The sequence below is a fragment of the Aptenodytes patagonicus genome, chromosome 3, assembly GCF_965638725.1.
Source record: "Aptenodytes patagonicus chromosome 3, bAptPat1.pri.cur, whole genome shotgun sequence".
NCBI lineage: Eukaryota > Metazoa > Chordata > Aves > Sphenisciformes > Spheniscidae > Aptenodytes > Aptenodytes patagonicus.
Window position 1 is genome coordinate 24,564,385 of NC_134951.1, and position 13,020 is coordinate 24,577,404.

The 13,020-nt window shown below is 38.4% G+C and overlaps 1 protein-coding gene across 12 annotated transcripts in view; it reads left to right on the top strand.

Annotated features, from left to right (window-relative positions):
* Nucleotides 1-13,020, top strand: part of DLGAP2 (DLG associated protein 2) — a 494,722-nt gene that overhangs the window by 458,533 nt on the left and 23,169 nt on the right. For all 12 annotated transcript variants that reach the window (XM_076332874.1, XM_076332875.1, XM_076332879.1 and 9 more), the window contains one exon: nucleotides 4,653-5,002. In XM_076332874.1, the coding sequence (XP_076188989.1) occupies nucleotides 4,653-5,002 (350 nt within the window). The remainder of the gene's footprint in view (nucleotides 1-4,652; nucleotides 5,003-13,020) is intronic.

Here is a 13,020-nt window from a genome sequence, read left to right on the forward strand (position 1 = left end):
ACAAAAACAAATGGATGTGTTACACTTTTTCCTGCCTGAGTGACAAATTAATGCATGTTATGCTGCATTGCTACCTGCTCCTTTCTCCTAAACAATTTATACCTGGTTTTCATCATCATTTAGTCTAGCCCACTATGAAGCAGCACAGAACCATTTTGTTTTCTCTCCAGTTCTCTAACAATGTCCTTCCTTAAAGGAAAATCCAGTGGAGCCGATTGCACATGTTTATGTTGAAGAGGGGCAAGTACCTGAACAGTTAATACTTTGATTCAAATGGAAGCCTGAAACACCCATATAGTTTAGAATTAGAATTTTTTTTAACATTTTTATCATTTTTCGTTGATGATCATAAGCTAACAGATGGAGATAGACTGCATCTTAGGAGCTTCAAAAAAATATTTTTCCCGCTTTATTAAAAAAGGCAAAAAATAAATTCAGCTTTCTATATTAAGATAGCTTTTGAATACAACTGGAAGGAAATTTTTAGTTTCTTTTTCATAATTCCTTCTGTGTTTAGTTTAAGTACCTTGTGCCATCTACTTTCTTTTTCTTTGCATTTCAGAGCAGCTATAGATTTTACAAATTGATTAACAGCATGGCAGAAGGCTGTTGCTTTTACTTTGCTTGAGTCTCATTGCTCAGCAGCAGGATTGGTGAGAGAAATATAGAGTGCCCAGCATATGCACACTAAAACTACTCAGAACTAACTAAAGAAATCACAAATCTTTGGTCATCTTCTGTGAGCCACGGAAACAATAGAAGATTATCCAGGATTGATGTTTTGTATGTCAAAACGTGAAGCGTGTCTCTGCTTCTGCTGAAGTCCACAATTTGAATCAGTCTAAAGTCGTACTGCGACAGCTCGGCCCTCCGGGTGCTCTGCTTTTGCATGCCCCTCTCCTCACGCTGTGTTTCATCCCCGGCCGTTGTGCTGGCTCTGACACCCAGCTTGTCCTGCTGTGACTGAAGACAAGGCTCCTCCATCCCAGTCTTCTTTTTCCCAGCTCAGCTTTCAGCACCAGTGCCCTGGATGGAGTTACTCGCACACTGTCCTTGGCCAGTGCTCGGTACCCCAGGGCTGCATTGCCCAGCACCAGCCCTCCCTGTGGGGACGGCAAAACCCACTATAGCTCTGGAGTTTGTAGAATGATGGACCAAAAAATGGGGAAGACATGAAGCAGCGCTGAGGAGGTTTTATGTGCTTACTTTGAACTAATAACCTAGTGGCCAATAAAATTTGTAAAGCAGTGAATGGTGCAAAGCTGACAGGAGCTCCTGTCCATCAGCATAAGAAGGGGATGATAAATGAAAAGGAAGTTCATTTTCTGTTAGGAAAAGGAAACGTTTCTTCCCATATATAATATATGGTATGTACGACAGCTAGGGCCAAGAATTGGACATGATAAAAAAAGACATTACTGCTGATAACAGGAACATTCACAGATGTAATAATTAATGGAAAAAAATTTTGAAAGTGACATAAAATTTCATGCTTCAGACCTTAAACCAATACTTATTTATTAGAGACCTAAGACCAAGAGTGAATGATAAACTGTGGATTACAGGGTTACTCGTCTCCTTTAACAAGCCCCTAATCTATTATGTAGTCATCTCTTAAGTCAGCAAGACATACCAAGATTATCTAAGACAAGTCTTGGTCACATTATTCATCTAAGTTATCCCATTTACTTCACTAGAACCGCTTGAGTGATTAAAGCAAATAGAATTTGGTGACAAGATTTGCCTTGCAAATTCATGCCTCCATCCTCTTACCTGATTTTGTTACAGTCTCCAATTAGTCCCAGATTTCTGTGGCTCTGAAACTGTTGTTCTAGATATGAAGTCATTAACTGTGTAGAGATGGATTTTTTTATTCCCTGCTCAATATTTATCTCTGTGACTGTAGCTTAGAAACTAATCGGATTTCTTCCTGCCATATTTCACTGTAAATATGTAGCCAGTTTCTCACAAACTTTCAATCTTTCTCCTGGTTTCTTCTCCTTGTTGAACATCTGTGGGTTTTTTAATTCCCGTTTAGTGCTCATGATCAAATGCTTGTCAGAATACTGCAGTAACTGTAATACTTGGTGGCTTTAAGACATGCCACTCCACCAAAACAACCAGAAATTTTCAGAATAAAATATTCAATCCTAGGGGAAAGAAAAGAAAAAATAAAGCAAGTGACTGTTTTGGTTTTGCCACAAGGAAAGTTTTTCTTTTTTAGAAATGTAAATGAAGATTAAGTTAGCTGTGAAGGGTTGCAACAGAAGTTTAACATTTATATTCATTAGACAGAGGAGTGATCTGCTGCCCGAGTAGTAGGGATATACTTGCTTGTGATGTTTCATTATCACATTTACCATATGTTTCATTATTCACTGCTATTCTGTTGCATGAAGACAGACAGTAAAAACCAGTAAATTAGTTATAAGTGATAACCTGTCTTATGTTAGAGGTAGAAATAGCTACCTGTTCCAGATTTCACTCACCCTATTTCACCCCATTGTCTCTATTTCTAATGTTTCCCAGCACTTTGATCACTTGCATCTACATTTGCAGGGTGAAGGCGGGGAAGCAGTATTAGGGCAATTCTCTTAGCGGAAACATTCCTTAGAGCCACTGCTTGCACTCATAAGGCACTGTCTTAATTTCCAAGCTTTGCAGCCTCTCCCTTCTTTCATGAACTTTCTGTATTCCCTAAAGCATCTGAAAAATATTGGGGTTTTCTGTCTTCTTAACTGCTGGTTACAAAACTGACAAGAGATAAGATTGGTGATAGGACAACAAAACGGCACGTCAAAAAAAGCATACAGTCTCAGAATCTGAAGAACATGTTTTCACATGTTTTGCTCTGTTAGAGCAATTTAGCTCAGAGCAAGAGTCTCTTTAAATCTCTACCAGAATTGAGAGGAATCAGTAGTAATTCAAAATGTGCTTCAAATGAAGGTTTTCACTTCCTAGCTCTGCCTCGCTTTCTTTTATTTATGATCACCCTTTTATTTATGATTCTCAAGAATCAAAATTTAAGAGTAGTCTTCTTTAGGCTCACTTTTCCCATAGGCTAGCCTCATGATACAAGCTCAGAAGTCCCAGGTATTAGCAAATTCCTAAACTGGTCTCCTCTCCAGAGAGCTGCAACATAGCCTCACATCAAAAAGCACGACGGGAGAGGCGCTCCTTCTGACTTCATTGCTCATCAGCCCACATTTGTATAATGGGAAGAGGAACTCTTGTAGAATCCCTTTTGGACTCAAGTAACCCCAATTCCAAGGTTTCCTGAGTCACTGTTGCAATGTCCAATGCACTTAACAACACCAGAAAAAGGCAAACCTTTTCCTTAAGTCATTCATAATCCTGGTCTCTGCATGTATACATTATGCTATTTCAGCATTATGGATATGGGGAAACATAATAATTTTCTTTATCTTCCTGCAATTATACAAGAAATGAATTGGACTTGATTTTCCTGTACAGGAATATGGAAAGCTATATCATGATGCATTTTTGTATCAGTTGCTAATTTTATGAATTATGATTATATGTGCTTTGGGGAAAAAAACACTTCCATAACAGAAATGCTCTTATTAGTACCAAAAAAGTATAGCGGGCTTAGACAATTAGAAAATTCAGCTGTGTGACAGTAATGACTAAATATCTATATCTATGAAATCTCTAAAATTTTGCAAGGAAGCATTATTGGCACAATTCTGCATCTGTAGAGCTTTCTTCGATGTTTTACTGAGCCTTTTGCTGCAAGACAGAATCTATGTTAAACCAGCCTCAGACCTGCTCTGCTCATCAGACTAAAAGTCTTAGTTCTGCTCATGTATATCCAGTTCTCCCAGTATTTTAGACCCATTTTTATATCTGTATTTCCATATTCTCTGCATTTAAGTATACCTCCCTTCAATGTATGTTCTAAGGATTTAAGGCTTACTTCAGGATAATAGATAAAAAGTCACTGCTTTTGGTATTACTTGTAGTTTTGCCTGTTGTCCAAGTATCTAGTAGCTCTGTATATATTGTAACTTTTTTTGCATGCCTGGAATTTCCTTTTATTAACCATATTGTGGATATTTTTAAAACATATGCTTCTTGTGTAAGTAGCCAATCTTGCCTAATTCAAGCCAGTACACCTGGAAATATTTTTAAAGGTTAAAGTGTGGCATACTGTAAGGTAGAAGTTTCTGAATAATATTTTTTTCCAGTATATTGATGCTACTTTCTTAATACACTGTATCAATACAGAGCCCACAGTTCAGATGATAACAAGAGGGAAAAAAAAAATCTTCCTTTATTTCTCTTATCAGCTTTACCCTATGCGGAAACAACCCCAGAAGCCCCAGTGTGTACCTACCCAGCACAAGTCTTAACACACACAAATCCTCACTAAGTCTCTTTCATCTTCACCGTAATCTGGGACTCCAATTTCCACCCCTTGCTTCCCGGTTGAAATAAAATGTTGCTGTGGATACCCATCTGACTCTGAGAGACGCTTTCAAATAACAGCGAGGTTCACAAAGAGCGCTATGTTGCACCATCTTCATTTTTAACTAGCATAATATTAATGTTAAGGGGATGTCTGTTGTGAAGTTTCCATCAGATTAATCTTGATTTCTCTTTTTTTTTTTTTTTTTTTATTCTTTCCATAGCTGTAACTTACACAAGTTACAAAAAAACACCGCCACCGGTACCCCCTCGTACCACTTCCAAGCCACTGATCTCAGTCACGGCACAGAGCAGCACAGAATCCACCCAGGACGCGTACCACGACAGCCGGACTCAGAGGATTTCCCCGTGGCCGCAGGACGGGCGAGGGATGTACAACTCCACTGACAGTTTGGACAGTAACAAGGCCATGAATCTCGCCTTGGAAACTGCAGCTGCGCAGCGCCACGCGTCCGAGAGCCAGAGCACCTCGATACGAACCAGTGACAAGGCCATTTTAGTGACAAAAGCAGAGGAGTTTCTTAAGAGTCGACGTTCCTCTATAGGGATCCAGGTAGCCTATCATTAACATCTGTTCTGTGATGAATTGCTTGCCTTCTTTCTGTAAATAGCATAGAATGAGTCATTCAGCTTCACTGGCTCTAATAATCTAACAAACAACCCCTGGCTGCTTAGCGTTAATTGTAATTCACATCATGGCAATGTGGCTGTGCAGAAAAGTCTTCGGCTAATATGCTGTACCTGGAAGAAAATGAATGAATAAATCTCTAGGGAGGTTACCTGTCATTAACACTTGATATGAAAATTATACTGCAGAGCTACAGGTGAACAGCATGTTCATCTCCTTCCCTCCATGAATTCACAGTCCTTTTTATAGAATTACGCCAGCTTTAAAATACTTGACTGTATTTTTCCATTATCTTTCTCTTTTGACCTTGGAAAATGTGTAATGCTGCTGGATCTTCCAGTTATTCTACCTAAAAAGAGCGCCCCCCACCCTTACTTTTAGTTGTGCTGGGGAGAAGGTACCAAGGAAGAGAAAGAAATGTGCTGGTATAGGTACAGCATAATTATAGATGGCGAGTAATGAAATAACATTAATAAGCACAGGCTTTGAGCATTCCTCCATTTGTCCACCAAAAAATTGATTATTTATTTCACCTGACAAAATATCTGTCAGGCTGTGGGAACCTCAGTTATGTTGTGTTGTTTCAGGTGAATGAAATAAGACAATTCCGAATGCAAATTCTGAATGCTATTCCTTCTACTAAATGGAAAGCACTATAGATAGCAATGGTCATTTGTTTAAATCTCTAGGAAATACCAGGTAGTAATAAAAATCAGAAAGTTGAACTTGCAAAGAATGCAAAGTCCTTTGAGACACAGGAGTAGAGGAAAATTTAGGCTTCTGTTCTGCTGTTACTTAGACACATATATAATTTTAAGTATGTGAATATTCCCTTTTACTTCACTAGGTACACTTCTGTGCTTAAAAATCTCTACTTTTGCTAGATCAACTACAGAGAAAATGCCATGTATTTTGGCATAGTTACAGGTATTGTGGAGACAGCAACATAGATCTTAGGAAGGTAATAGTTCATGTAACAAAGCCCAGTGAGTGACTGTTCATCTACTAAGAAGTATATTATTTTCTTCAAAAAGTAATAATTCCATTTCTGTTAATTTCAAAATACAATCAGAGAAAAGTATTTGAGTTAAGCATGTCACAGCTACTGATTGAACTTCACTATTTAATTCAGTGTGGTATAATTTTGCTGTTCCACAACGTATTAGACTAATGGGAAGGCATAGGCTTTGCCAGCAAGCTGCTTGTCCGTTTCTCGACATAAAAGTATTTGCTTCTGCTTCTTTAGATGCAGAAGACTAGAATGCAATTTAACAGCAATGATAAAATATTCAGATGGCTACTTTTCAAATGTTTTACAAAGTAATTGGTGTATTCTAAATTGTTCAGAGAAGAGGCTTAGCAGATAACAGTGAAAAGCTCAAAGGAGCAGCAAGTAATTTTTGGTACCTTTTAGCCCCTAACCTGAAACTTACTCTTCAGAAAGGAATATTACCTAGTGTTGTTCTTATCTCTTCTTTACAGCAGCTGTGCGCAGTGGTATTTAACAATGTCGGTGTCTTGCTTCAGTCGGTCCTGGTATTTCAGCAATTAATTCTGAAACTTTGATTACATCACTTGATCCTGTTTCTTATTGCAGGTGATGACCAGTACTTTTCACTGGGCTCTGACCCTTCTTGGTATGTGGTGTGTTTAATAATGTATGTGCTTATAATCCGCAAAAACATCTGTGCAATGATTTCCACGGAGGCAGCGGATCTTCCTGTAGCAACTTATCATCTGACGCTTGGCCCATAATACTGGTCCTCAGGTGCACACACTGAAAAAGGCAAATATTGTTTGCAACAGCAGGTCTTAGAAGGATGAGCTGTTTGTTATCTTTTGAGAAGTACAAACTGCTTGGTTGTACCATTTGGCATTAGATAAGGTTAAAATTGCAAAATTACCCCCAACACAGTATCCTGAGAGCACATTTTAGTTGTTTGGGTTTTTTTCTGCAGTAAGTTTCAAACTTCACATGAGTGTGAAAAATACCTTTCTGCAGCATTTCTAAGCAGAAAATGCATTTTGTTGTATTTCTGTTGCCAGGTTTGTAAGGAATAAAAACACAGAATAGAATACTTTTATTGCAAACTACATAAATAGTAATTTATGCCCCCAAAATACGGTTGAAGTATTTAATTTCTTTTAGACTTCTGCATCAAAGCACCTTAGAAAAGGATGTTTTTATTTGCATATTTCCTTGATTGACTAAATGATTTGTTTTCTCATTAGCATGCCATGCCAGGGTAATGCATTGAATTTGCATTTATTTGCATGAATTAATTTGCTAGCAGGTTGGTTAATTTGTGCATTTTTTAATGTTTAATTCCTTTAACACATTGGTGTGAGAATGCTTGCCAACGGAGCTTCATACAGGGGCAGAGAGGCACAAAGATAAAGAATGACCAGTGATGCCTCTGCATGTGGAACTGCTATGGACCCAGCCTAGGGCTCCCACGTCTTTCGTATACATGATTTATGTAGTGTACATGTAATGAATAGAAGTCCTTTTAAAAAGTCCTGGCATACTAGACATGTGCCATAGGATTGGTACTCACATGCACAGGGAGCCCAAGCTCCTAGGGAAGCACTGGACTTATTATGAAGATCAGTAGCACCCAGTCTGCAAGGACAGAGAACGACACAGATATGGTAACCCATCTCATGGTATGTTAGCCCTATCGCAGGTGGGAATTTTGAACAAAAAAAGCTTCAGAGACAAAGCTTTTCCAGAAAACAGCTGTTGCCTTTTGTGGTTTTTTTTCACTGCCATATTTAAATCAAGAGGAATATTGTCAGACATGTCAGTAGGCACTGGAAAAAAATGTTGATTCCTAAATTCAAACAAATTGCAAAATACTGATTCTGGGATTAAAAATTTAGTCAGCATTCTTAAGAATATATATATAGAACAAAGAATAAAACTCTAGTAATACTAGTAGCTATAGTCTTCATATCTGTCTTCTATCATGACAGCAGAAGACTAATCAAAATATTTGAATTAAAATGGAGGGTAGAGATTGTCTAGAGTAAAATACCACTAAGTCAAGAACAAGGTTATTGCTAATATATTTTCAGGGATTTTCCTTGCTCTTTGGCACACCCTTGTATATGTGCTAATGATTAACATTCAAAAACTGCTCTAGTTATAAACCAGAGCATATTTCATATTAAAAGCATTTGGATTGTAAAATATATGAGAAAACACGTCAAGAAATTACTCCTTATTTATTTCAAGTATTTCAAGTATTTCAAAACATGCAGTCCTTTGTTTCTTCTCTATTTAAAAGACATCGAAGCTTCTCAAAATGAACAGAAACCCCAGAAGTAGATGAGATGGAAACAAATGTTGTAAGTGTGGAGGCTGATTCATGATGATATTTTTGGAGACGAGCACGAATTGTAACGTAGAGAATTGACTCTGTCATCTTCATTTATCGTCAGGAGATCATGCTTCAAAATACCTAGGTTTTTTTTTAATCTCTAGAATCTTAATTAAACAAATTGTTCTTATAAATCAAAAGCTGCATTCAGCTAGTCCTCCACTAGGAGGACTAGTGCAATAACTCGCCTGCCTGATTTTTTGTGTCAAAAGGAGATCTTCTGCATAATCTTTTATATATATATTTAATGAAATTATTAATATCGTATGGTAAACACTTTGTTCAAGAAACTCTGCAGTCTCAAACTGGAATTTCCCTTTAAGGCAAAGCATTTTGTACCCACATGGCATACTTACTTGGATGAACATCTACATTTTCTTTGTACTGTTTAGGTTATACCATCCTTGTCAGTGCTCTACTTCAGTGTACACATAGCAATCAAAAGAAATATTCGCATTGATTACACTGGTCTTTGGATCATAAATGATCCAAAGTTTTAGAGGTAAGCGTTGTTCATTCTGCTCCTAAAATCCCTGTCAGACTGTGCTTTTGTGACAGAAGTGCGTGAAGTCCTTGGCCTGCAGAAGTCAGTGAAAGTTTTGATAACACCTCCGTGGTACAGAGACTATAACCTGGCCTTTCGAGTTAACATTGACCTATACATAGAGAGAGAGAGAGTTAAGTCAGGATCCACAGGGTTAGCCAGTTAGCAGAGTTCCCATCCAGTGGTTGCATTTTGGCTTCCTCACTTGCCAAAAAGCTTAGCAGTTGGAGCTGTAGTTAAAACAAAGCTATAGTTATTTTAAAGCCATCTAATTTTTTACTCTTTTCACAAATTACTGTTGCTCATTTTCTTAACTGCCATCTACCATAATGAAACATTCAAAGTGGGGAAGACCCAGATTGCTGCCCTGCAGAATATTTGTTGGTTCAGAACAATTTGCCACTTAGCATTAAATGCACCAAAAAAGTTATGAGCAACCACTGCTGTGTGCATTATTTTGTTGTTACTATTTCATATTAGCTTGACATGAATCCCGTTTCTAAACTCTGGCATGCATTTTTAGCAAAAAGTGCTTTCTTAAAAGACCAGTGGAAGTTTTCAACCCATTGTAGGATATTCTTGTGGTAATTAGCACTTACTGTGAGTACTCCAGATGTTCTGCTGGGAAGTAGTGGAGTAGCAAAATGGAGCCCTGTGGTGAGGCACAAAAAATCACTGAAGCATGAAAGTGTAGGTTTATTTTGGTGGGTTTCTGAAAACTATTTTGAAAGAGTATATGTTTTTTGGCTGATACAAGTATTCCATCAGTTAAGGAAAGCAGTAGCAGTTAGTACTGTAGTTTTATTTGAAGTATATTTCCTACTTTGAAGTCACTGCACACAAATGCGATCTCCCTGTACCTAAGAATGGTTATCATCTGCATTCACAATTACATGTACTTGATCTAGTGTCAAATGTAGTGTTTTCTTCCCTTTTTTACTCTTATCACTGAGAAGCCTATGCAAGAGAGGAAAGGTGAATTATTTCCCTTCCTGTGCATCATCAGAGAGATTGTTTATTAAATTCTAATTATAGAACAAATCAGTTACAGCAGTGAAAACCCATTGAGGGCAGTGAAGTTGCATGGGGAGAGATAATGTGGCCCAAAGGACTCTTATTACTGATGCTTATGAGAGAGAAGCGAAAGACACCAGGTTAAAATCTGTTTTCGTACACACTGAATGTATTAACTTCAAGCCTCCCTTAGAGACAGTATGTATAGAAGCTTAGACTGGAATTTTTAGGACATTACAATGTCATGTTGCAGTGCTCATGTTTAAGAGCAGAATAATACTTCAATACAGAAATTAAGGTTGCTTTTAAGTAGTTACAAAAGCTTAGCAAATACTTTGAAGGAATAATTTAGTCAGTTCATGCATCCTTTTCTAGAATGAGTGCCTATAAACAAGCCAAGATTGATTATAACAAGCCAGTTATTTGCAATAGTGATTTGCATCTATTCAGATAATTTTGTGTTAGTATAATTTACTTGTGGATCGTTTATTACCGAGTCAGTGCCAGTATCTGATACTTAGTTTTCAAATTTTGAGCTGGATTGGTCAGCAGTGACTGATCACAGAGGATTCATAGTATTGTCTGCTCCTTGTATTGGCAGCAAAAAACGTGGAGGGGAGTGTTACGCCTTTGTGAAAGGTGAGACAAATAAGATAGAAATAATCTCAAAATGCTCCATTACGTTTACGATTAATATTAGAAGCCTTATGGGCATACTATAAGCCCATAAAACAACATTTTTCATGGCATAAAGTGCCAAATTTTTAAAGAAGTTTTAGTTCTTTGTTTGCAAGGAGAGAGGAAGATGACCTGCTGTATTAGATCTACTCGTTTCTTCTGCTTTTGGTCAGTGTCTGGCTATTTTTTTGTTTCCTCTTCTGTATGAGACTCCCTCATAACCAGATAGACATATAATTTGTCACATTATTTTGCTTTACTGAGATTGTGGGCCAATTTGCAAATATTAAGGCTTTTAGAACCCATGCAAGTATTAAAGCTATAATGAATCATGGAGAATAACAACAGATTTATTAAGACTTATTTGAGTTTCAGGAGCCACACAATCAAACCAAATGTATTACTTTTTCTCCTCTGCTCATTTGAATCTAGCCTGGCCAATCTGATTAAATCTAAAGAGTTTCCTGCTGTCTTCTAGCAGGAGTCTTTATAATATCTGCCATTCAGAAATGCAATTTATTTGTTCATTTTTTTCCTTTGTGAGTGCAAATTATTTTCTTATTTCCCACTTTTACTTGTGTTGGCATTTGCCTCCATTTTCCAGATCTATTTTTTTTTTGTTGGTTATTACAATATTTGCAATCCTAGATTGCACACACACACACAAAAATTTGGCATTCTCCTGCTTTTACAAGGCACAGTGAGGAAATGAAAGCATTAAAATATGAAGGAAATCATCAGGTCATTTAGTCAGTGTCAGCCTTGGCAATCTGGAGGGAAGGATAATTTGGCAAGAGTTTATATTTAGAGGTAACTAATGTCATTTTTATTTTGATACCTGGGCCATCATTTTCCTGATAATTTTTTTTTTAATAAAATTTTAGAGCAGGTTACTTCATTTATGCCTGTAAATTCTAGATGTCAGTTGCATATTGGGCAAATTATTCAGGATATACTTCTAGGTGAAATACCAATAAGAAAGCACTTGAAAACAGGTAGATGAAAAAGACTTTTTCTCAATGTGTTGCATCTATGGAAAGATACCAGCCCATCCAAAATATAAAAGGGAAATCCGCCTCCACACATCAGAAGCAGAGTTCAAAAGAAGACATGCTATCTGTTACTAAACCAAACAATGTAGTTGGCAAAATCAGGTATGCTTTTGATATGCAATACGGAAGAAAAGTGCGTGTTGCCAGCCTGCCCGCTTTGTTCCAGCAACATCAATTGGCCAAACTGATGTTCTCTGTAGGGACCTTTCCTTGTTTATATCTTTAGACCATCATGTTTCCAACAGCACTATGTCTGAGCTGCTGAGACATCCTCGTGGAAGGGAAAAGTCTCTTCTCTGTCCATTGACCATTGCTCACCTCCACAGTGTTACTAGCTGTATGTTAGCCCCGCAAGGAACTGAAGGCAAAGACTGACACGTGGGGAGATGTCAGGTTGGCTTGTTTTGTCTGGCTTTGGCTCAGGTCTGGTCTAGCACACAATGTCCTGTCCCTCCATGCTGAGCCATGTGAGTGAGCAGGAGGCCCTGATGAATCCTGTGTTCCCATCTGCTCAGCTTCTTCAGCCTGGACACCCACAAACTTCTTTTCCCTTGTCAAACCTTCAGGCTTGTAATGCTGTGGAGCCTGTGCCTGCATCACTGACACCATCATCTGGAGTTGCAGTTCATCTGAACAAGTTCAAGGATCTCGATCAACAATCCCACCAGTGGAAGTAATGATGTTGGTCCTTTCCTTCAGACCCAGTCCAATAGAATCATAGAATCGAGTAGAGTCATAGCATGGTTTGGGTTGGAAGGTGCCTTAAAGATCACCTAGTTCCAACCCCCCTGCCATGGGCAGGGACACCTTCCACTAGACCAAGTTGCTCAAAGCCTCATCCAACCTGGCCTTGAACACTTCCAGGGAGGGGGCATCCACAACTTCTCTGGGCAACCTGTTCCAGTGTCTCACAGTAAAGAATTTACTCACAGTAAAGAATTTCTTCCTAATATCTAACCTAAATCTACCCTCTTGCAGTTTCAAACCGTGTCCTATCACTACACTGCCTGTTAAAGAGTCCCTCCCCATCTTTCCTGTAGGCCCCTTGTAAGTACTGGAAGTCTACTATAAGGTCTCCCTGGAGCCTTTTCTTCTCTGGGCTAGACAACCCCAACTCTCTCAGCCTGTCCTCATAGGGAAGGTGCTCCAGCCCCCTGATCATTTTCATGGCCCTCCTCTGGACCCTCTCGAGCAGGTCCCTGTCTTTCTTATGCTGGGGGCCCCAGAGCTGAACACAGTACTCCAGGTGGGGTCTCACCAGAGCAGAGTAGA